Source organism: Bufo gargarizans, chromosome 5, assembly GCF_014858855.1.
Source record: "Bufo gargarizans isolate SCDJY-AF-19 chromosome 5, ASM1485885v1, whole genome shotgun sequence".
NCBI classification, from domain to species: Eukaryota; Metazoa; Chordata; class Amphibia; order Anura; family Bufonidae; genus Bufo; species Bufo gargarizans.
The window spans coordinates 202,740,555-202,763,600 of NC_058084.1; the positions used below are offsets into that span (position 1 = coordinate 202,740,555).

At 43.2% G+C, this 23,046-nt stretch overlaps 1 protein-coding gene across 1 annotated transcript in view; it reads right to left on the reverse strand.

Moving 5' to 3' along the window:
* Positions 1 to 23,046, reverse strand: part of NEK11 (NIMA related kinase 11) — a 268,856-nt gene that overhangs the window by 166,028 nt on the left and 79,782 nt on the right. Inside the window, exon 3 of the mRNA XM_044294773.1 lies at positions 20,445 to 20,610. Within this exon, the coding sequence (XP_044150708.1) occupies positions 20,445 to 20,610 (166 nt within the window). The remainder of the gene's footprint in view (positions 1 to 20,444; positions 20,611 to 23,046) is intronic.

Below are 23,046 nucleotides of genomic sequence, written 5' to 3' on the forward strand. Positions count from 1 at the left end.
GACGACTTCTGCCATGTTCAGATGTGTTTAACCATTGAGATGGCAGAAATAGAAGAATAATACTGGAGACAGATAAGAAAAGCGAGTTATTGCGGTCTGGTGCTGGTAAAGACTTTGAATTCATAAGTGACAGAAAACAATATCAGAAACAGAATGTATAATATAATGTGACAGAAAATGCTATTCAAAGTATTAAAGGGGTTTTCTGAGATTTTAATTTTTTTTTACTGATGATTAGAGATGAGCGAATCGAAGCTGACGAAGTCGAATTCGTTCAGAATTTTAGGAAAAAATCGATTCTGAACAAATGCGAATTTCCTCACACTTCGTGGTAACGAATCTCAATTTTTCCTAACATGGCAGCTAGCCGGCTACAATGGCGGCTAAAATGGCGACCACACGTGTGAGGACATGGGGCAAGGAACTCTGGGAAGGCGGGATGACCCATAATGCCATGCATGCTGCCAATCAGAAGCGACCCAGACCGGTGATGTCACAGCCCTATAAATACGGCGGCCATCTTAGACTCTGCCATTCACTATCGTACTTTATTCAGGGACAAATAATCTAAGCCAAGAGAGAGTCAAAAGAGCCACCCCATAAATGCACATTCAACCATTGTAGGATAAAAAATATGTATATAAAGTTTATTAGACACAACAACACACACGCATTAAAAAATTGTATACAATGTAGAACAAAGTGCGGTATGCAATAAATGTATGTAACCGACACACACAGGTCCACTGAATTATCACATATAAATGTATGCGTTATCAACCAGCATATAAAGCAATACAGTAAATCACATATAGCAAATGTAAGGTAAGGTAAGACCACTAGAATTAAAGGTGCAATAAGACCGACATGGGGTCAAATATCAAGAGCCAAACCTACATAGCCAGCTGGTACAGTGGACCTGGAAACATAGCAAGCGCCCATAGGTCCACTGTACCAGCTGGCTATGTAGGTTTGGCTCTTGATATTTGACCCCATGTCGGTCTTATTGCACCTTTAATTCTAGTGGTCTTACCTTACCTTGCATTTGCTATATGTGATTTACTGTATTGCTTTATATGCTGGTTGATAACGCATACATTTTCTTGTGATAATTCAGTGGACCTGTGTGTGTCGGTTACATACATTTATTGCATACCGCACTTTGTTCTACATTGTATACAATTTTTTAATGCGTGTGTGTTGTTGTGTCTAATAAACTTTATATACATATTTTTTATCCTACAATGGTTGAATGTGCATTTATGGGGTGGCTCTTTTGACTCTCTCTTGGGTTAGATTATTTGTCATATGTAGTTTTACCACCCCTTGCACTCCTTTAAGCATTTGGTGTGCCCCCTGTCTCTTTAAACAACTTTATTCAGGGACAGACGTGTATGAAGGCGCTAGGGAGAGTGAAAGAAAAACTAATTGTAAAAAAAAAAAAGGAAAGAATCGATTTACTAGTGCAGAGAAAGGATAGTGAGAGGAATCATTTCACAGGCAGGAGACGTGTGCAGATGCTAGGGAGAGTCATAGGAAAATCCTCATTGTGAAAACCAGCGATTTACAAGTGCAGGGAAACATTACATCGGGATCCAGATAGTCTCATAATACAGCTCTGTCATTCCAGCAATTAGTTATTGGGGTGCAAGTGCTATGTTGGAAAGCCTTTAGTGTCTTTTATCTGTGGAAAAAGATATATATATATATATATATATATATATTCGCAGGTCACTTTTGCTGTTAACTGCGCTGATATCATTTAGTGGCCTATTTCAATACAATACGAGAAATATTTACATAGGTAACTTTTGTTGTTATTTGCGCTAAAAGCGTTTATTGCCATCTTTCTAGAGAAAAAATAGACTAAGTTCATATTTGCTGTTATTTGCGCTATAAGCGTTTCTTGTCATATTTCACTACAATACGAGAAAAATAGATGCAGTTCACATTTTGTGTTATTTGCGCTAAAAGCGTTTATTGTCATTTCTCTAGAGAGAAAGAGAAAAATCTTCGCAGTTCACTTTTTCTGTTATTTAATTAGAAATCGTTTATTGGCCTATTTTAGTCCAATGTGAGAAATATATACACAGTTCACTTTTGCTGTTATTTACACTGAAATCGCTTGATTGCCAATTTCAATTTCCAAAATATATTTGGCACTTTTAGGGGTGTTTTAATTTGCTTTCAATTTATTCAGTTCAGCTAAAAGTAAGTCAGACAGAGAAGTGCAAAGCCCTGCAAGGGGGATGTCAGAGACTTAAATGATTCTGGAGCAGGCACAGGTCGCAGCAGAGTAAGGGGGCATGGCAGCAGGGATTTCTTCCCGAGGCCTCAGGTCCACATGTCAGCTAGCGGTCGTGTCTTGACCAGCAACCCAGCGGTTCTTGATTGGTTCTTCGACTTCGTTGCAGGTGACGGCAGCAACAGCATCCTGAGTCTAGAGTCGCTAATGAGCAGCTTTCTTTGCCCGCATAATGAAGAAACTACTCACCAGCAGCAGCAGGTAGACCTGCAGCAGGATCTGAACCAGCAGGTGGTGGCATACTTTGACAGCACCCTGCCAGCCGTCATAGAAGATCCGCTGGACTACTGGGCAGCCAAACTGGATTTGTGGCCGCAACTAGCTGAGTTTGCCTTGGAAAAGATGTCCTGCTTGGCCAGTAGTGTGGCATCAGACTGGATGTTTAGTGTGGCGGGGGCCATAGTTACCCCAAGAAGTCGCTTGTCCACTCGAAATGTGTAGAGACTTACTTTTGTCAAGATGAATCAGGCGTGGATCAGCCAGGATTTCCACCCACCAATGCCTGATGCATCAGATTAGATCATCCATCTCCACACTATGTCACCTAGCCACTCTGTGGCCTCCTGATGCTGCCATGTCCACACTATGTCACCTTGCCACTCTGTGGTATAATGCTGCTGCTGTTGCTGCAATCTCCACACTATGTCACCTTGCCACTCTGTGGTCTCCTGATGCTGCCATGTTCACACTATGTCACCGTGCCACTCTGTGGCCTGATCATACTGCTGCTGGCACCGCCACACTTTGTCATTGTGTCACTCTGTGGCCTCCTGATGCTGCCGTCGCCTCCAGACCCTGTCATTGTGCCACTCTGTGGTCTCCTCATGCTGCTTCCACCTCACCACTATGTCATAGGGCCACTCTGTGGACTTCTCATGCTGTTACCACCCTCCCCACTCTCTGACAGGGTCACTATTGTCCTTGTTTGGCCTTCTTGAAATCACCATTTATTTGACCTTTCTTCTGATCGGTCAGAAGGAAGGAAAAATGAGACACACAATGGATCCTGTCTGTGTAGCAGCTGTAAGGCCTGTATGGTCAGAATTGGCTTGTGATTTGGTAGCCAAAAGCAGGAGTGTGTACAAAACGCAGAAGACATGCAAATATTACCTTCACGTGTCATCTCTGTTTTAGATCCACTCCTGTTTTTTTTTTTTTTTGCATTACCAATCCTGATGGATTACTGACCAAATGCTGACCGAGTGAAGGTGGATGTTCCACAGACAGGATCCGTTTTTTGGGGGTTATTGTTCTGACGGATCAGAGGAAGGGCAAAATAATTAGTGACTTCAACACAAACTTACTGCTGACACCCTCTCCACTCTCTACTTGTATAAGCGTTTAATAGAACAGGTTCTGTAGACATCTATGTGGAATCAGCTGACGACAGTGTAAAAGGAGTGCGCTTTTTCTTGACGCTAACATTGACCTATAAGGCTGAGTAGATACTTGAGTTATGTGGTCAGCCCCGTGACTGCCCAAATAAGTGAAGTGTGCAGTGATTCTAATAGCGACGCCTGTCATCTGCATGTCATACTGACGGACAGTATTATTTCACTACCCCAGCAGATTCCCTATGCGTGTTACTGCAAGGCACAGTGTTCTACACCCATATAAAGGCTCTATGCAGCCCGGAAATAGCAGTTTCTTTTATCGTGATTCATCGTGAATATATTCGGATCGGACTTTTTAGAAGTTCGCTCATCTTTACTGATGATCTATCCTGAGGATAGGGCTTCAGGATCTGATTGGTGGTGGTCCGACATCCGGGATTCCCGACGATCAGCTGTTCAAGAAGGCAGCTGCGCCCCTGTGAGCACTGTGACCTTCTCACTGCTCTTCCTAGGACAGTGACATCACCTTCATTGTTCACGTGACCTAAGAGCAGCTCAGCCCCATTCAAGTCCAATTTAAGATGACTGTCTATAAAATTATGGTCTCATGTTCAAAGCTGTAGTGGATGGTGAGATATGTAGCCTGAAAGTCAAAAGTTCAAGACATTGGTACCCTTTTGCTCGTCAGTATATATATATACTGTATATATATACTGTATATATATACTGTATATATATATATTTATATTTATATCTATATATATAAAGAAGGACATATGTATGTATGTTCCACGATTACTTAAAGATGCAACCATTGATTTCAACTAAACTTGGTATACACATCCCTTGCTACCTAGAAAGAAATCTTGCGGGGGTTTCAGCTCTCTAGGACATACCAATACAAGCCTGCAAGTCTTTCACTCGTATCCCAACTGCCATACACACGGTCACATGTCCCTTATCAGCTAATAGAAGCAGGCCCTTAGTCTCCACATACACATAGTTTTATTCCAGGTTTCCATAACAACCCAGCCATTTTTCTTCCCTGCTGTAGGTCAGCTTTAGGCTATGGCTACACAACGACATGTGTCGCACGACAATAAGTCGCATGACACATAGGGCACAACTACACTGCTACATGTGTTATGTGATCATTTTTATAATGATAATCTTGGATGGATTTTTTGCAACTGTCGTGTCGCAGTCGCAGCATGCCACATGTCGCAGTGCAACACCATAGACTATCATTACAAAAATTGTCACATGACACATGTAGCAGTGTAGTTGTGCCCCATGTGTCATGCGACTTATTGTCGTGCGACACATAGTCTATCATTATAAAAATTGTTGAGACAAAATGACGCGCGACATGTGTCGTCATGTAGCCCTAGCATTAAAGGGGCAGGGTGCTGTGGAGGTCACTGTTAAAGTGCAGGGTGCTGTAGAGGTCACTGTCATGGGGGATACTGTCGATATCTTTTAACGACACACAGAAACATTAAATGAAATAGATGAAATATACCCGTGCGAAGCCGAGTCCTTCTGCTAGTGTATCTATATATATATATTTAACTTAAAATGTGATCTAAACAGTTGGTCATTTTCTAATTACACATTCCTTTTTAACACATTGTGTTTATTAACATATTCCTATCTTCTTTTATACTTAGAGGCTGCCCGACAAAACATATTCTGCAGCTTTCAAACCAGCACCTGGATCTGAATACTTTTGCAATTTCATGTAATGCATACGTATAGCGCCACCTGTTTTTTTTTTATTTCTCTGTCCACCTCACTGAAGTGGCCGCACATGCTCAGTTCTAACCTTCAACTGCCTCCTGAGCTGTGATAGGGAGAGAGCTATAGCAGGAATGACATGCCCCCATAAGCTTCTGCAGAAATTATATTTCCCCTTGGATGCAGAAGAAAGGACACAACCCTGAGCTGCCATCTTGAACATTATTTTATAATTAGAACTAAGTAAAAGTTAAAGGGAGTCTGTCACCACATTTGACCATATTAGACAGATCCTATAGCGTTATATGTGCCACCCAGCAGTTAAAAACGGTACCTTTGTTGCATATAACCGAGTCTTCTTTCTGCCAAAAATGAACTTTGAAGACTGTGTAAACGAGCCCTCTCAAGTGCCCAGGGCGGTGTCTCAATCTTCCGAGCCCAAGACCGGACCTCCCTAACGGCTCATAACCCTGCCCTCCTTGTGCCTGTGCCCGCCCGTTTACTCCCTCCCCTCGCCTTTTCCATTGCGGCTGCGCGGACAAATTCGTAGCCGGCGCATGCGCAGTAGGTATTGCGATGCCCTGCCAGGATCGGGCATCGCATTGCGCATGCGCCAGCTACGAGTCTCGTAGCTGGCGCATGCGCAATGCGATGCCCGGTCCTGGCAGGGCATCGCAATACCTACTGCGCATGCGCCGGCTACGAATTTGTCCGCGCAGCCGCAATGGAAAAGGCGAGGGGAGGGGAGTAAACGGGCGGGCACAGGCACAAGGAGGGCAGGGTTATGAGCCGTTAGGGAGGTCCGGTCTTGGGCTCGGAAGATTGAGACACCGCCCTGGGCACTTGAGAGGGCTCGTTTACACAGTCTTCAAAGTTCATTTTTGGCAGAAAGAAGACTCGGTTATATGCAACAAAGGTACCGTTTTTAACTGCTGGGTGGCACATATAACGCTATAGGATCTGTCTAATATGGTCAAATGTGGTGACAGACTCCCTTTAAGTTTTAAGAGGGTCAATTTTGCTGGAACTCTACATCTTCAACAATGAATGGGGAGAGCTCTGCATCCATGTGATTACAGGGTTATTTGTGGCTTTGTTAGAAAGAGATTGTCACCTACTATGATGTCTGATGTTCATTTTTTACATTTATTAACCCCTTTAAAAAGAATAATCTACCTTTCATATAACTCCCATTTTTCCTCATTTAATAGCAATGCTTTCAGTGTGTGATTACATTTGTTGTCTCCAGCCATAACTATAGCTGTTCTAATCTCACTCTCCAATTCACAGAAATATTCTTTATAACTTAGTATACTTTATATGTTTTATTTTTATCCGAAATGTGTTCCCTCTGCTCAGTCCTTTGTTTCTGGTCTTATAAAATGCAACATTATATAGCACTGTCTGATTTTTTGAATTATCTGATGCTGGATTAAAGGAATATTACTGTAGCCCAATTTTAACCAAAGACCATAAACCAAATTCTTAATTAAGCCGACCATCATTTACATTAGGGCAAATATATTTATTATACCACTATACAGAACAATATTAGGTGAACTGCAATACTTGACACGGAAAATAAGCAGATCCTGGACAAGCCCTCTAATGACAGATCCACTATATATGGTATATAGAGATGAGTTATGCAAACTTTAATTCCGCTGCTTTGCAGAATTTCACTAAGAAATTCGCTTTGTGATGAATTTCTTTATCACAAAGCTCAATTCTTTGTAAGTAGCGGGTGCAATCACAGGGAACGGCGATTGCATCAACCCTCGTCATTGAACGCGTCTGATCACGGCACCTGAGATAAAAAAAAAATAATTAGGGCTTACAGATATCTGTAAAGAATAAATCAAGGCAACTGGACGTACTGTAGATTTCTTGAAAACGTTTCACTCGTTCTTCCAACAAGTTTTCTCAATTCTGAGTGACTGTACAAAAATTATATGAATAAATAGAATTTTTGTACAGTCACTCAGAATTGAGAAAGCTCGTTGGAAGAATGAGTGAAACGTTTTCAAGAAATCTACAGTACGTCCAGTTACCTTGATTTATTCTTTACAGATATATACCATGACCTGGATAAATGAGAACCTTCACAGACATAGGGCTTACAGAGGTTAATCGGTACAAAAAAAAAAACCTCACCTTATCCATTTCAGTGAGAAGAGGCCGCCACAGCCATCTTCACTGAGGATCCTGCGCAAAATCTCGCACGGTGCGAGATTTCGCACGGGATCGTCAATAAAGATGGCCGCAGCAGCCTCTTCGCGCTCAAATGGATAAGGTGAGTATGATTTATTTTTTTCGCTATTTCAGGCAAAATTGATTTGTTACCATGAAGCATGAGGAAATTCGGCTTCGCAGCGAATCTAATTTTCCCTGAAATTTGGATTGAAGTCCACTTTGGATACTTTGATTTGCTCAACACTAATGGTATATGTGCATATCTTACATGGAACACTGGACCTTTTCACTACTGGACAGTATTACCACTTCTTCTATCAGACATAGATTGTAGGATTGTCTTGGCCCTGAAAAAAGCATTAAAATCAACCTTGCAACTCAGGCATCGCTATTCATAAATCATGCTCAAATATGATGTATGGCTCACAAGCGTCAAAACACTGTGTAAGACTTCTCATTTTGGTAAAGTTTTTCATGTGAAGAAACAGCAGAGGAGGCATTTTACTTTTAAGGCCTCATGCACACGACCATGGTTTGGGTCCACATCTGAGCAGCATTTTCTGCGGGTCAGAAGTGGACCCATTCATTCAATGGGGCCGCAAAAGAGATGAGGACAGCACTCCGTGTGCTGTCCGCATTCGCATGTCCGTTCCGCGGCTCCGAAAAAAAATAAAAATAGAACCATGTACTATTCTTGTCCGTATCGCGGACGAGAATAGGACTGCTCTATTGAGGGCTGGACGATCTATTCTGCAAAATGTGGAAGCACGCTCCCGGTATCCGTGTTTTGCAGTTTTGCGGACTGCAAAATGGACACAATCGCGTGCATGAGGCCTAAAGCTGCTTTCACACTGCGTACAATATCCCATGGAAGGATTTCCAAACATAAACTGTATCTCTGACAAATTCCTTTGACGAATGTCATTCTTTAGGTGTACGGTGGTAATTGTCGCCCCTGTCTGATGACTGGCTGCAGCAGTCACATGCGGGTAGTCACAATGTCATCACTGTAGCACAGGACCAGGTGATGGGAGTAATATTTATTTTATTATTTTATTAAATCCTCTCCATTTAAGCAGTTTTAAATGTAACAAGAAACAACCCCTTTAAAAAGGACCTGTCACCTCTCCTGACATGTCCATTTTAGTATCTCGTGTAATAAGAATCCTTTAGAAGTTAAAGAATAAATCAACAGCAGGTCCAATTGGGTGTAACCGGTTGGGGGAAGGGGTGTCGCTGACACTATCCAATTGGTGCTGCCAGTGTGAGACATTACAGGGACATTCCACCCAACTGGTTGCAGACACCTACCGGGTGTCGATAATCACATTTGGGCTCGTGGACACGACTGTGTTTTTGGTTTGCATGTCCTATAAGGATAGAACTGTTCTAAAGATGGCAGGATGTTCTGTTCTCCAAAATGCAGAATGCACATGGCTGGTATCCGTGTCCCATCTGACCAATAACTGGAGAACACTGATACCAGCCATGGCTATTGAGTTGTGTATTAAAGGAGTTGTCCGGTTTTATGATAACGATGGATAGGTCATCAATATCAGATTGGTTGGGGGTGACTCCCGGAAAGTGAGTGGGACAAACAGCTATAATTACAATGCTCTACCTGCTACAAAGTAGATGGCGTGACTGGCGGGGTGCTCGGAGCTGTACCCAAACCGGTCTGATACTGATGACCTACCCTGAGGATAGCTCATCAATATCATTAAACCGGACAACCCCTTTAAGAAAAACTACAGTATTCAAATTGACTCCATATGGAACCGGCACAACATTTTCTTTACATTTTTCTATAAAAATCTACTCTCTGCCGTCATATACCAGAAATTCCTTTTGAAAATAAAATGCTGCATTTTCTTTGTAATGCCATTGCTGTTTAGCCATTAATAGAAAGAAACGGCTCTGTATTCACCTTGGGAGAGAACCTTGTTACAGAACAGCTTGACCATGTGCCCCTTGAGCACGTAAGTCGAAGGTCTAGAGAGATGTTCTTAATCCTTCATGCCAGCTGCTATAATATATAGAACAGTATTTACAGACCCTTATTGACGTAAGTGATGCAGTTATGGTTAGCTCTTCTTTATATTACTTCATAATAGACTAATGTAAGATTTGGATGCAGTCATAATCAGCCATACCATCAAAAGCACCCTCCTGATATTGTGTAGGACCCCCTAAGTGGAGAGGGGGCCTCCATGTATAGGACTCTCCAGCACATCCCGCGGATGCTGAGAATAGGCTCTGGGGAATTAGGAGGCCAAGTCAATACTTGAACTCTTTGTCACGTTCTTCAAACAATTCCATCCTGAACAATTTGTGCAGTGCACGGGCACTTTGACTGCTCTGTAGCTACACTGCCCCATATGAGCAAACCGCAATGCACTGTGTGTTCTGACGCCTATCGAATATACTACAAGAAAATTTACACTGGCACATTCTTATTCATAGTCATAAGTGCATATCCATAAAGCAAACATAGTTGATAAAAAAATAATGGCTGCACACACATATAAGCAGTAAAGCTGAGAAATGGGGATCATTCTAAATTCAAGTGGTATTATACCTACTATGAATGGATCAGTGGAAGCTCTTAGAGCACATTTTTATCAAACTTGTGTCGGGCCCATCTACCAAGCGTCAAGGTGGCTTCCGCAGACGGGTCACTGTCACTAATATACCGCCTCTCTTGGACTTATCCAAGTCCACATTTCTTGTAGTATTTATTGAGGGTAGCACCTCTTTTAGACTGAGCAAACGCCTATCAGCCTGGGGCTTTTGAGCAAAGTACAAATGTAGCTGGTTCCTACACTGCACAGAAAATGTGGACTTGGATAAGTTCAAGAGAGGCAGCATATTAGTGATAGGGACCCGTCTGCGGAAGCCACCTTGACGCTTGGTAGATGGGCCCGACACAAGTTTGAAAATGTGTGCTAAGAGCTTCCATTGAATCATTTATAATAGGTATAATTCCACTTGAATTTAGAATGATCCCCATTTCTCAGCTTTACTACTTATTTGTGTGTGCAGCCATTATTTTTTTTATCGCCTATCGAATATAGACAGCTTTAACTTTTTCAGCACTACAGTAGGGATTAGATCCGAATGGCTAGGGTCTACGCTCCAAGTACTAACCACTGTATAATCATACCTCCCAACCATCCCTGATCCGGCGGGACAGTCCTAGATTTCGGTGGCTGTCCTGCAGTCCCACAACGGCTGAGGTATGTCCCGCTTTCGGCTGTCCATAGGACACAGAGACAGTGTATTGTAATGGTGAAGCAAGGAGCCATCCACGCCCCACTTCACCATTTACCTCAGCTGCTGGTGCTCCACACTGCTGGTCTGTGTAGGAGGAGGAGCGCAGGCCGGGCGGCAGCCTCTGTTCCTCCTGTACAGCCTAGCAGAGGGATATGTGATGGCAACCTGCTGGGGAGACCATCAGAGGAACCATGAACATCACATATCTGGGAAAAACTATTGTGAAGGGGGCACATGTGGGCATAACTATTGTAAAGGGTGCACATGTGGGCATAACTACTATGAAGGGGCACATCTGGGCATCACTATTGTGATAGCACACAATGTGGGCATAACTATTGTGAATGGGGCACATTTGGGCATAACTACTGTAAAAGGGGAACATATCTGCCCACAACTTGTCACGAGGGTATCGAGAACCACGCCTGACTCCGTTATACCCGGGGTCAGGAAGTCGCAGCGGTTGGCTGCACGCTCTATTTAAGATAGGGCTGTTTTCCTTATGGTAGCTTTCTGGGTTTGCTTTGCAAACCCTTTTGGCTCACTCAGGGATCCGTAGCTCCTTCTCCTCAGCTGTTCCTTGTCCAGCACTCCGAAACCTCCTTATATTCCTCTCTCACACTTCTCTGGTTGCCAGAGATAGAGCTTCCTGCCTGGACATCTATCCTGACCCACTGGAGCTGTGTTGCTGCGTTCTCTGACTGTTGATTCAGAACGCTACCCTCCGGATCCCTGTTGGACCTTTGTGGACAGTTGTTGTCGTCCACCTGGGTGTTTGTGTTTGTCTGTGTTTGTCTGTCCTCTCCCTGGTGTTTCCCTCTTAGTGCAGTGGTGAGGACTAGCGATCCCACCGGCCCGTTCACTATCTAGGGCTCATTTCAGGGAAAGCCAGGGTTTAGGCACGTGATCGCAGCACGGGTGAGGAACCCGTCTAGGGACGTCAGGGCAGTCAGGTGCCAGCCGCAAGGTGAGTTAGGGGTCACCACCGTTCCCTCTCCCTTAGGCAGGGCTTTCCCTGTTTTCCTCCCTGTGCGTGACACCGGTCATTACACAACTACTGTGAAGGGGGCTCATCCGGGCATAAATACTGTGAAGGGCACATATCTGGGCATAACCATTATGATTGGGACACATCTGGGCATAACTACTGTGAAGGGGGCACATCTGGGCATAACTACTGTGAAGTGTGCACAGTGTAGGAATAACTACAGTGTAGTGGCACAAAGGGGGAATAATTATTATGTGGGGGCATTAAGTGGACTGAGTGCGTATGGTTATGTTTTGGGCTGAGTTAGAGTCTTGGCCGCACATACTGTCCCTCTTTTAACTTTTCAAAAGTTGGTAGCTATACATAATGGGTCCACCCCACAATACCTGCTATTTTGGAGATGCTCTCACCCAGATATCTGTCACGATTTGGCCCTTGCTATACTTGCTCAGATGCCTACGATTGCCAATTGTCCTGCTTTTCACACACTGATTTTAAGAATTGACTATTCACTGGTTGCCTAATTCATCCTACTCCTTTAAGATACCCATACGATGTGTGGTCTAGCTGTGAGACCTGCATGTGGTTTACTTGCCTACATCTGTACTTGCCACACTGACCCTGTACTTGCCATTTGAAACAATGGCAAGTAGAGATGCAGGCCAGCAAGTACAGGTGCAGGCCGACAAGTACAGGTGTTGTCCATTAAGTACAGGTGCAGTTCAACAAGTATAGGTACAGCCCAGCTAGTACAGTTGCAGATCAGAAAGCACAGGTACAGGACAGGTGCAGTCCAGCTAGTACAGTTGTGGAACATAAGTACAGGTGAAGAGCGTCAAGTACAGGTAATCCGTATACGAGTCCTGCGGCACATTACAAGTAGTGTTGAGCGGCATGTCCCATATTCGAATTCGCGAAATTTCGCGAATATTCGAAAGAATATTCGTAAAATATTCGCGAATATTCGAATTCGTTATTATTTTGCATATGCGATAATTCGAATTTTCGCATCGCATAATACATATTATGAGATGCAAAATTCGCATGTGCGCTAATGAAATCGCCTTACGAAGATTCGCAACTCAATTCAATCACTAATGTAAGAATGCAAAGCCCTTTGCCTCTGTTCTGGGACAAGTGCTGATATTCGCCTGTGCGCTAATAAAATCGCCTTACAAAGATTCGCGCCTCAATCACTTTCTAGGCAATGTGAGTAAGATCTGAGCTTTTGGACTTTTGTGAATCAATCGAGATACAGTGGGGGGTGATGACTGTAGTTGACAGAGTACAGATCAATGTAATCTGTAAGGTGGAAACTAAAGTAAAAAATACGAATATTCGTAAATCGAATTTTACGAAGTTCGAAGTATTCGCGAATATGGTGCTATACTATATACATGCACAGGCCTTTGCCTCTCTGTTCTGGGGACAAGTGTAGATATTCGCATGTGCGCTAATAAAATCGCCTTACGAAGATTCGCAACTCAATTCAATCACTAATGTATGAATCATACATTAGTGATTGAATTGAGTTGCGAATCTTCGTAAGGCGATTTTATTAGCGCACATGCGAATATCTACACTTGTCCCCAGAACAGAGAGGCAAAGGCCTGTGCATGTGCATTCATATAGTATAGCACCATATTCGCGAATACTTCGAACTTCGTAAAATTCGATTTACGAATATTCGTATTTTTTATTTTAGTTTCCACCTTACAGATTACATTGATTTGTACTCTGTCAACTACTGTCATCACCCCCCACTGTATCTCGATTGATTCCCAAAAGTCCAAAAGCTCAGATCTTACTCACATTGCCTAGAAAGTGATTGAGGCGCGAATCTTTGTAAGGCGATTTTATTAGAGCACAGGCAAATATCGGCACTTGTCCCAGAACAGAGGCAAAGGGCTTTGCATTCATACATTAGTGAATTGAGTTGCGAATCTTCGTAAGGCGATTTTATTAGCGCACATGCGAATATCTACACTTGTCCCCAGAACAGAGGCAAAGGCCTGTGCATGTGCATTCTTATAGTATAGCACCATATTCGCGAATATTTCGAACTTCGTAAAATTCGATTTACGAATATTCGTATTTTTTATTTTAGTTTCCACCTTACAGATTACATTGATCTGTACTCTGTCAACTACTGTCATCACCCCCCACTGTATCTCGATTGATTCCCAAAAGTCCAAAAGCTCAGATCTTACTCACATTGCCTAGAAAGTGATTGAGGCGCGAATCTTTGTAAGGCGATTTTATTAGCGCACAGGCGAATATCTACACTTGTCCCCAGAACAGAGAGGCAAAGGCCTGTGCATTCATATAGTATAGCACCATATTCGCGAATACTTCGAACTTCGTAAAATTCGATTTACGAATATTCGTATTTTTTATTTTAGTTTCCACCTTACAGATTACATTGATCTGTACTCTGTCAACTACTGTCATCACCCCCCACTGTATCTCGATTGATTCCCAAAAGTCCAAAAGCTCAGATCTTACTCACATTGCCTAGAAAGTGATTGAGGCGCGAATCTTCGTAAGGCGATTTTATTAGCGCAAATGCGAATATCGGCACTTGTCCCAGAACAGAGGCAAAGGGCTTTGCATTCATACATTAGTGAATTGAGTTGCGAATCTTCGTAAGGCGATTTTATTAGCGCACATGCGAATATCTACACTTGTCCCCAGAACAGAGGCAAAGGCCTGTGCATGTGCATTCATATAGTATAGCACCATATTCGCGAATATTTCGAACTTCGTAAAATTCGATTTACGAATATTCGTATTTTTTATTTTAGTTTCTACCTTACAGATTACATTGATCTGTACTCTGTCAACTACTGTCATCACCCCCCACTGTATCTCGATTGATTCCCAAAAGTCCAAAAGCTCAGATCTTACTCACATTGCCTAGAAAGTGATTGAGGCGCAAATCTTTGTAAGGCGATTTTATTAGCGCACAGGCGAATATCGGCACTTGTCCCAGAACAGAGGCAAAGGGCTTTGCATTCATACAGTATGAATGCAAAGCCCTTTGCCTCTGTTCTGGGACAAGTGCCGATATTCGCCTGTGCGCTAATAAAATTCGCTTTTCGAATATTCGCGCTCAACACTAATTACAAGTGCCATTGTAATAAAATTATCAATGCTATTCTCTTCACCTGCCAGCAGTTTTAATGCTATATGTGACCAATTTATTATATTGTGTGTGTGTGTATATATATATATATATATATATATATATATTTATATTGTGGGGGGTTAGCTCTTCTCCGCGGGTCATTCTCACAGGTTACTTTACCAGACACGGATATAATGTCCAAACAGTGCATTTATTGTGCAACACCAGCAACAACAAAATGACAAAATAATAAACACTTGCCCAGCTAGGCTCTAACTAACACAGAGTTTCCTGACTCACCTAAGTTACAGTTCACACCCTGTGAACTCGTACGGCTTTGTCAGCCAATGTCCCACAGCCTCCTGGCTGTACAGAGCACAGTACGCCCACTGTCTCTAGTTCACAGTTTCTTGTGGGGGGATTGGGGCTCAGTAGTCTGCCTGACTTTGGCCCTGCGACCCTCCCAGGCGTCGCTGCATCCCCCAACTCCAGGCTATCTCCCAGCTCGTGGTCCCTCAACCTTGCCCAGCTAAGACCACCCAGACAGAGCCTCCGGGAATCTGTCCACCAGACCAATGTCTCTTGTGGGGGATTGGGGCCCAATAGTCCGCCTGACTATAGCTCTGCGACCCTCCCAGGCGTCGCTTTGTCCCCCACCTCCAGGCTATCTCCCAGCCTTGTGGTTCCTCAGCCTTGCCCAGCTGAGACCACACAGACAGAGCCTCCGGGCCTCTGTCTACAGGTAACACACTTCCCCCCTTCTGACACCCTGGGAGGTGCTTTATGCCAGGCTGATTGCATCCAGCTTGTCTCGCCTGTGGTGAAATAGGGGTGTGGACCGCACTATCCACCCCTTCCTTGCCTCCAACCTGCGTGAGACCTGTCACTGTCTCACAATATATATACCATATATACCACTATACTATCACATTATTATATAATAAAAATCCCACATCCTTAGTCAATGTATAAATCCATTTCCTCACACCCCCACTATGTTCCACTTTCTCTGTGTGTTTGCATGATTTGCATGATAAAGCTTGTTCGGGGCCATGTATTATGGAATAATTACCCACTATGGGGCTAGGACTATTTACAAGTTTGACATATTCAAAATTAACACATTCATTTAGAAAGAGAACAATATTACATGGCAGCCTTTTATTACCAAAGCTATTAATACACTTACATGCAACGTCTCGGGGAGAAGCTGTAAATGGTCGCCAAAGGAGCCTGCAGATCTGCACAGCTATGGGAACTGCATGAAGCAGAATGGTTAATAGCCCCCAGGGAGCACGCATTATAACGAGCACAGGTACACTGTCCTTAAAAACCGCTGCTGTCATCACAAAATGTGCGCGACACCAAAATGACAATGATGACCTCTTTCTTGGTTGTACAGAAAAAATGTAACCCTTTCACGACTTTTGTGCTTTTGCATCCAGAACAAAATGACACCTTTTGGACTGCTGCATTCAGTCTATCCAGTCATTATAGACCCATGGTGAGCGGTTAATAAGCATAAGCATGGGATAACAGTGTTTTTAAAGGAAAAGGGGTTCCAAGTGTGTTAGTCCCCATGGCATATTGACCATTCTTCTCCCTCCTCCCTCAGGGCTCACGCGCATGACTGAATGTATTTTGCAGGCCACAAAACACGGATCCTCAAAAAAAATCAGAACGGACTCAGACAAAAAATACGTTCGTGTGCATGAGCCCTCAATTATACTGTCACTACCAGAGCTTTGAGACGTTTTCACAGCTCTGTTTCTCCACCCCTGTGATGATGTCACTACTAGAGCTTGGAGGAGTTCCCTCTGCCCTGTTTCTCCGCCCCTGTGATGAGGTCTTTACTTTCTGTTTCCTTCCTCCCAGCTGTCTCTCCTGTGTTTGATTTCGCTGCCTTTAAATCACCCCTCCTCCTTTGTAGAGGTGCGGATTATACTTTTCATTTGAGCTGTATCTCTCGTTTGAGTATCTTCACCTGTGTGTTATCTTTTCACTGGATCTGTGTTCTGCTGAAGCAAGTACTTCGGATATTGTCTGCTGACTTTGGATCTGTTTTCACTGCAGCCGCACCTCATTCAGTTAAGTGTTCAGACATTGTGTGTTTCTGTTTCTTTGCTGACTGGATCCGAGGCGACCCCGGTTCCGTCCATATACTGAGCAGGGCACCGGTGGCCGTGCCCCTTCCACTATTGTAGGGGTTTCAGTGGTCATCAGCCTAAGGTACGCGGGCATGTCTCGATCCACCATATGGATCCGGACATGTGCATAGCAGCTTAGGGAGAGCTTTTAGGGTCTGACAGGGGTCACCCTTTATCCTCCCTAGTTTGGGGTCGGTCAGTTGCTATTCACTGTGTGTTGCTCACTTACAGTCGTGACATATACTCATCTTGGCTTCTGTTACACCATGACACCATGGGTGTATTATAGAGTTGTATGGATCCATACTATGAGCCCATACTGTAGCTCTGTGTCTTTATTTATTTTATGCACTTAGTGCTCTTTACAGACATTAGCATCCACCTGTCCCCAATGGGGCTCACAATCTAAGGTCCCTATCAGTATGTCTTTGGAGTGTGGGAGGAAACCGGAGTACCCAGAGGAAACCCACGCAAATACGGGGAAAACATACAAACTCCATGCAGGTGTTCTCCTTGGTTGGATTCAAACCCAGGACCCCAGCGCTGCAAGGCACCAGTGCTAACCACTGAGAACGGGTTACAAAAATTATTACTCACGTAATCGTCAGGGAATCGGTGAGGTAAGTAATGATTTGCTTGAAAACTTTAAATGTCTGTGAGAATCAAGGAGAAGTTGAAATGTTGCCATACTCCATCACATGCTTCATTATGGGGAAATATCATAGAGCAGCACACAGAGTGTCCAAGGGACAATATACTGCCAAATAGGCTGCGTGCATGTGTATGAGCCCTAATCACAGATCACTCAGCCTGACAGCAGGAAATGAGTGTTACATATGGATATAATGCAGATGGTTTACTGTAGATATCGCCAGAAAATTCCTCATTATCACACAGCACTAAATATCAATGTTCTTTCATGTCAGTAAACCTTCTATAAAACATGTGTTTTACTCCGGCATTGTTAAAAGCAAAGTGCTACTGAAACAAGGAGGCAAGAAGCGCTAATCAGCTACGGCTTACATAAGACACAATTCAGAAGGCACAAACTAGTGTAGTAAATAGCATGGCTACATAAAACACTCCCTGCGAGTCACTCAGCTGGATGAAGGGTCTTATTTTTCCGGTTCCAGTGATGTCCCGCAAATGTCTGAATATTGCTACAGCTACACTGTACCTGCTCCTGATGAGACGGTAGTCAAAATGCGTTGAGTGCGCACAGGATCATCTATATTGTGGTCGTCTATTTACTAGGCAGGGACTAGGAATTATAGACTACATGGGGTTGCCGGGGAACAGAGTTAGGACACATACTCTGAGCCTCCTGTATACTCTGTCTATATTCCTAAAATAAATACCCACCAATACCCCTGTCTTCTGCCTATCGTTTTGTTCAACTTAGACCACCTCCTCACACCAGTGCCAGAGACACCAACAATGGCACCTCAAGGAGCTTTCTGTAGGTGTATATTTACCTCCGTCTGGGAAATCTCTCACGGTTGTTTCTTTGCAGAGACACTCAGGTGGCACCACGGCTCCAAGGTGCAACTGTTGTTTTGAGGAGGTAACCATCTGAAAATGCCTACAATTAGTGTTACTCCACTTTTAATAATGATTTATCAATAAAGTTTATTAGTTTGCTTTTAGCGTCCCTTCTGGCAGTGATACATACACTCACCTAAAGAATTATTAGGAACACCTGTTCTATTTCTCATTAATGCGATTATCTAGTCAACCAATCACATGGCAGTTGCTTTAATGCATTTAGGGTTGTGGTCCTGGTCAAGACAATCTCCTGAACTCCAAACTGAATGTCAGAATGGAAAAGAAAGGTGATTTAAGCAATTTTGAGCATGGCATGGTTGTTGGTGCCAGACGGGCCGGTCTGAGTATTTCACAATCTTCTCAGTTACTGGGATTTTCACGCACTACCATTTCTAGGGTTTACAAAGAATGGTGTGAAAAGGGAAAAACATCCAGTATGCGTCAGTCCTGTGGGCGAAAATGCCTTGTTGATGCTAGAGGTAAGAGGAAAATGGTCCGACTGATTCAAGCTGATAGAAGAGCAACGTTGACTGAAAAAAACACTCGTTACAACCGAGGTATGCAGCAAAGCATTTATGAAGCCACAACATGCACAACCTTGAGGCGGATGGGCTACAACAGCAGAAGACCCCACCGGGTACCACTCATCTCCACTACAAATAGGAAAAGAAAGCTAGAATTTGCACAAGCTCACCAAAATTCAAATGGTAGAGTCCGAATTTGGCGTAAACAGAATGAGAACATGTATCCATCATGCCTTGTTACCACCGTGCAGGCTGGTGGTGGTGGTTTAATGGTGTGGGGGATGTTTTCTGGGCACACTTTAGGCCCCTTAGTGCAAATTGGCCATCGTTTAAATGCCACGGGCTACCTGAGCATTGTTTCTGACCATGTCCATCCCTTCATGACCACCATGTACCCATCCTTTGATGGCTACTTCCAGCAGGATAATGCACCATGTCACAAAGCTCGAATCATTTCAAATTGGTTTCTTGAACATGACATTACTTCTCTGGCTGGCGGCCGTGAGGAGGGTTCAGGTGGGAAGTTTCCCTGTAGCTTCTATGGCCAGTCCACCCATGTTTGCTGCTAACTGTGGTCTGTATGCTATCTTGCTACTGACCATTGTATTTATTCACCCTATCTCTTTATGGAACTGTCGTTCATTGATGATCTGGGAATGCAGTTGCGCGGCATGCTCTCCATTCACAGATGAGTCCTCTTCTTGAGGTAGGAGTGGTTCCCAAAGTTGGGACCTGCATATATTAGACATTTACGGCATAACCTTTTGAAATGCCATAAATATGCCAGATGGAACAACCCCCTTATGGTTATGTCAGACTTGATATCCCATGCAACATTGATCTCCTGGTCTCCTTAGCTCACAAGCCAAGCCTTGGTCCCTTTTATTCAATGTGTGTCCTGCCACTGTCATGCCCATTCTACTTTTTATTGGGTGTGGACACTTTTTCAAAGGAGTTGGCCTTCAAATCCTTATCAAAATACTTCAATTTGTCACATTATCAGAATGCAAAAAGGAAATCCATACAAAATGATCCGCCATAGATACATGTGAGAACACTGGTTACATCTTGGACCACCTGTGATTTTCAGAAGGAAAGGGATGTACAGAAAGTTCAGAACCCCTTTGTTACTATTCATAGATTTTAAGCAAATATCCATTTAGTTTAAGTGTTAGTTGTTAAGCTGCTGCTAAGGAACAACTGGCAAATTTGAAATCTTGTAAAAATAAACCTATACTTTACATTGTGAGGTTTATGCCAGGATGACTTACCTCACAGTACTCGGTGATGATGCAGAAGCTAGCATTCTCTAGGAAGCTTGAGTGAAACTTCACAATGGCGGGGTGATCCAGCTTTGACAGCAGCTGGGCTTCCAAGTTAGCTTGAACAGTCTCATTTGGGTTCAACTCCCCAACAGCGATTTCTTTCAAAACCTTTCTGTAACAGCAAATACATATATTCAAGAGCCTGAACCAAATGTCTAATGGGTTGAACGTTCAAGCAGTAAAATCATCATGAAGCCAGTTTTGCATAAAAGCTAAATAAACACAATGGTTTGTTCTTTATTCAAGGCTATTTACAGAGCTGCTTATTTTTAAGTCACCATTGTACTTGACTTTGGCCCTATTTGCGCCTAAGATATTGAGTAAAAGTTAATAGATCAACATAGGGTAGAAAACAAAGGTTTTACAATGTTAGCTGTAAGTGCCATAGAGGGAAGTTCATTAAAAGAGACCTAAATGGAAGCATTTTTCCCATTATTTATTCCTCTCTAGTCTGTATAATATTACAATGAAATCTGTGAGAAAAGGAAACTTCAGATAAGACCTGTCTCTGGCTGTAAGGCAACAAGCCAGAAGTCCCCCCCCAACCGACTATAATAGGAGACCAAAAACACAAAGCCCAGCCCCCTTAGAAAAGCCTCAACCCTCATACAACCATATCCACATGAAAATGGAAGCGATCAGGAACGATTTGACACCTATAAGATTTCTATAACACTGTTTATTTCAGAAACATACATAATCCTCCTCAATAAAAAAAAAAAAAAACTTCACCTTTTCACACCCTAATTTCTAGGTTAAAGGCTACAAACACCTTTGGGGGCAATTTTTTTTTTTTTTATCATCGCATTATACTTATTTTGAGCTTAAATAATTTTTCCAAATGGTCATTTTGAGCCCCTTTCTCTGTACAGCTTTGAGATTGTCTAATAGCATGCTCTGTGCTTCTATTGTGTTCCGCCAGGCAGCTCAGCTGATGGCTCTCTGATCTCTGACCATATAAACTTTATAGCTCAATCCTTATCGTACTGATAATAATGTGGTTCTTCAGTGTTTTTTTAGCTATTAGTCATTTAGAGATAAGTTTTATTAGTTGACCAGCACAAAGTTTAAGAGACTGTACGATTCTCACAGCTAGGCAGAAGTTGAACCTTTCTAACAAAGCTGCTGAATATTTTTTTTAATAAAGACCAACTGAAAAATTATTTTAAGCCCAAAATGAGTAAAATGCAATCATAAGAAAATTGCCCCCCAAGGTTTGCATAGCCTTTAAGTATAGTTTTAACCCCTTAACGCATAATGTTGTACATGTATGACAGTGGTGATGTAATAAAGGATGATCTTATCTCATCAATTGCTGTTTTGAAGAGGAAAATTATGTTTTCTCAATGATGTCACTAACTACAATGACATCGTTCATGTAGTCATTATATTTATTAAGAATCACTGTGACATTTCAATAAGATCTAAGAACAATATCATTCACGAATACCAGACATTACTGTTATGGTCAGCCGAACTCCTTTGTTATAGAGTGTTTTACCCATTAGGACCTTGTCCAGGTTGGCATTAAACCTGTTAATCTCAACAGCTAAAGGGTGATATTTTATATATTTTTAAAGAGATATTGGCAAATCAAACTTCACAGCTTGTAGTGGGTTTTCAGGATAAAGACATTTATGCCCTACCCTCAAGATAGGTCTATTCCCATCTTCAGTTTTCATACTTACCTTCGTCCAGCGCAACGTTCACTTCCTGGATTCGGCTGGGCTTGATTGTGTCATGACCGGCGTGCCAATCACATACGTGACCCAAAGGGAGGAAAAAGGGAAGGCCCTGTCCAAGGGAGAGGGAAAGGTGGCGACCCCTAACTCACCTTGAGGCTGGCACCTGACGTCCCTAGACGGGTTCCTCACCCGTACGCCGGTCACGTGCCTAAAACCCTGGCTTTCCCTAAGATGAGCCCTAGGTAGTGAATAGGGCGGTGGGAGCACTAGTCCGCACCACTAACACTAAAGGAAAACACCAAGGAGAGGACAGACAATACAGACAAAACATATAATCCCAGGTGGGCGACAACAGTGGACAACAAAAGCCCAACAGGGATCCGGAGGGTAACACTCTGGAACAACAACCAGGGATCACAGCTCCAGTGGGTCAGTATAGAAGTCCAGGCAGGAAGCTCTATATCTGGCAACCAGAGAAGTGGGAGAGGAGAATATAAGGAGGTTGGGAGTGACAGACAAGAAACAGCTGAGGAGAAGAAGCTACGGATCCCTGAGTGAGACAAAAAGGATTGCAAGGCAAACACAGAAAACTATCATTAAGAAACAGCGTGATCTTTAGACATAGAGCGCGCAGCCACCTGCTGCGACTTCCTGACCCCGGGTATAACGGAGTCAGACGTGGCTCTTGACACCCTCGTGACAGTACCCCCCTTTCTACGAGGGGCCTCCGGACACTCAGGACCAGGTCTCTCAGGATGAGAGGCATGGAAAGCCTGAACTAACCTGTTGTCGTTTACCTCTGACGCTGGAACCCACATTCTTTCCTTGGGACCGTAACCCCTCCAATGCACCAGATATTGAAG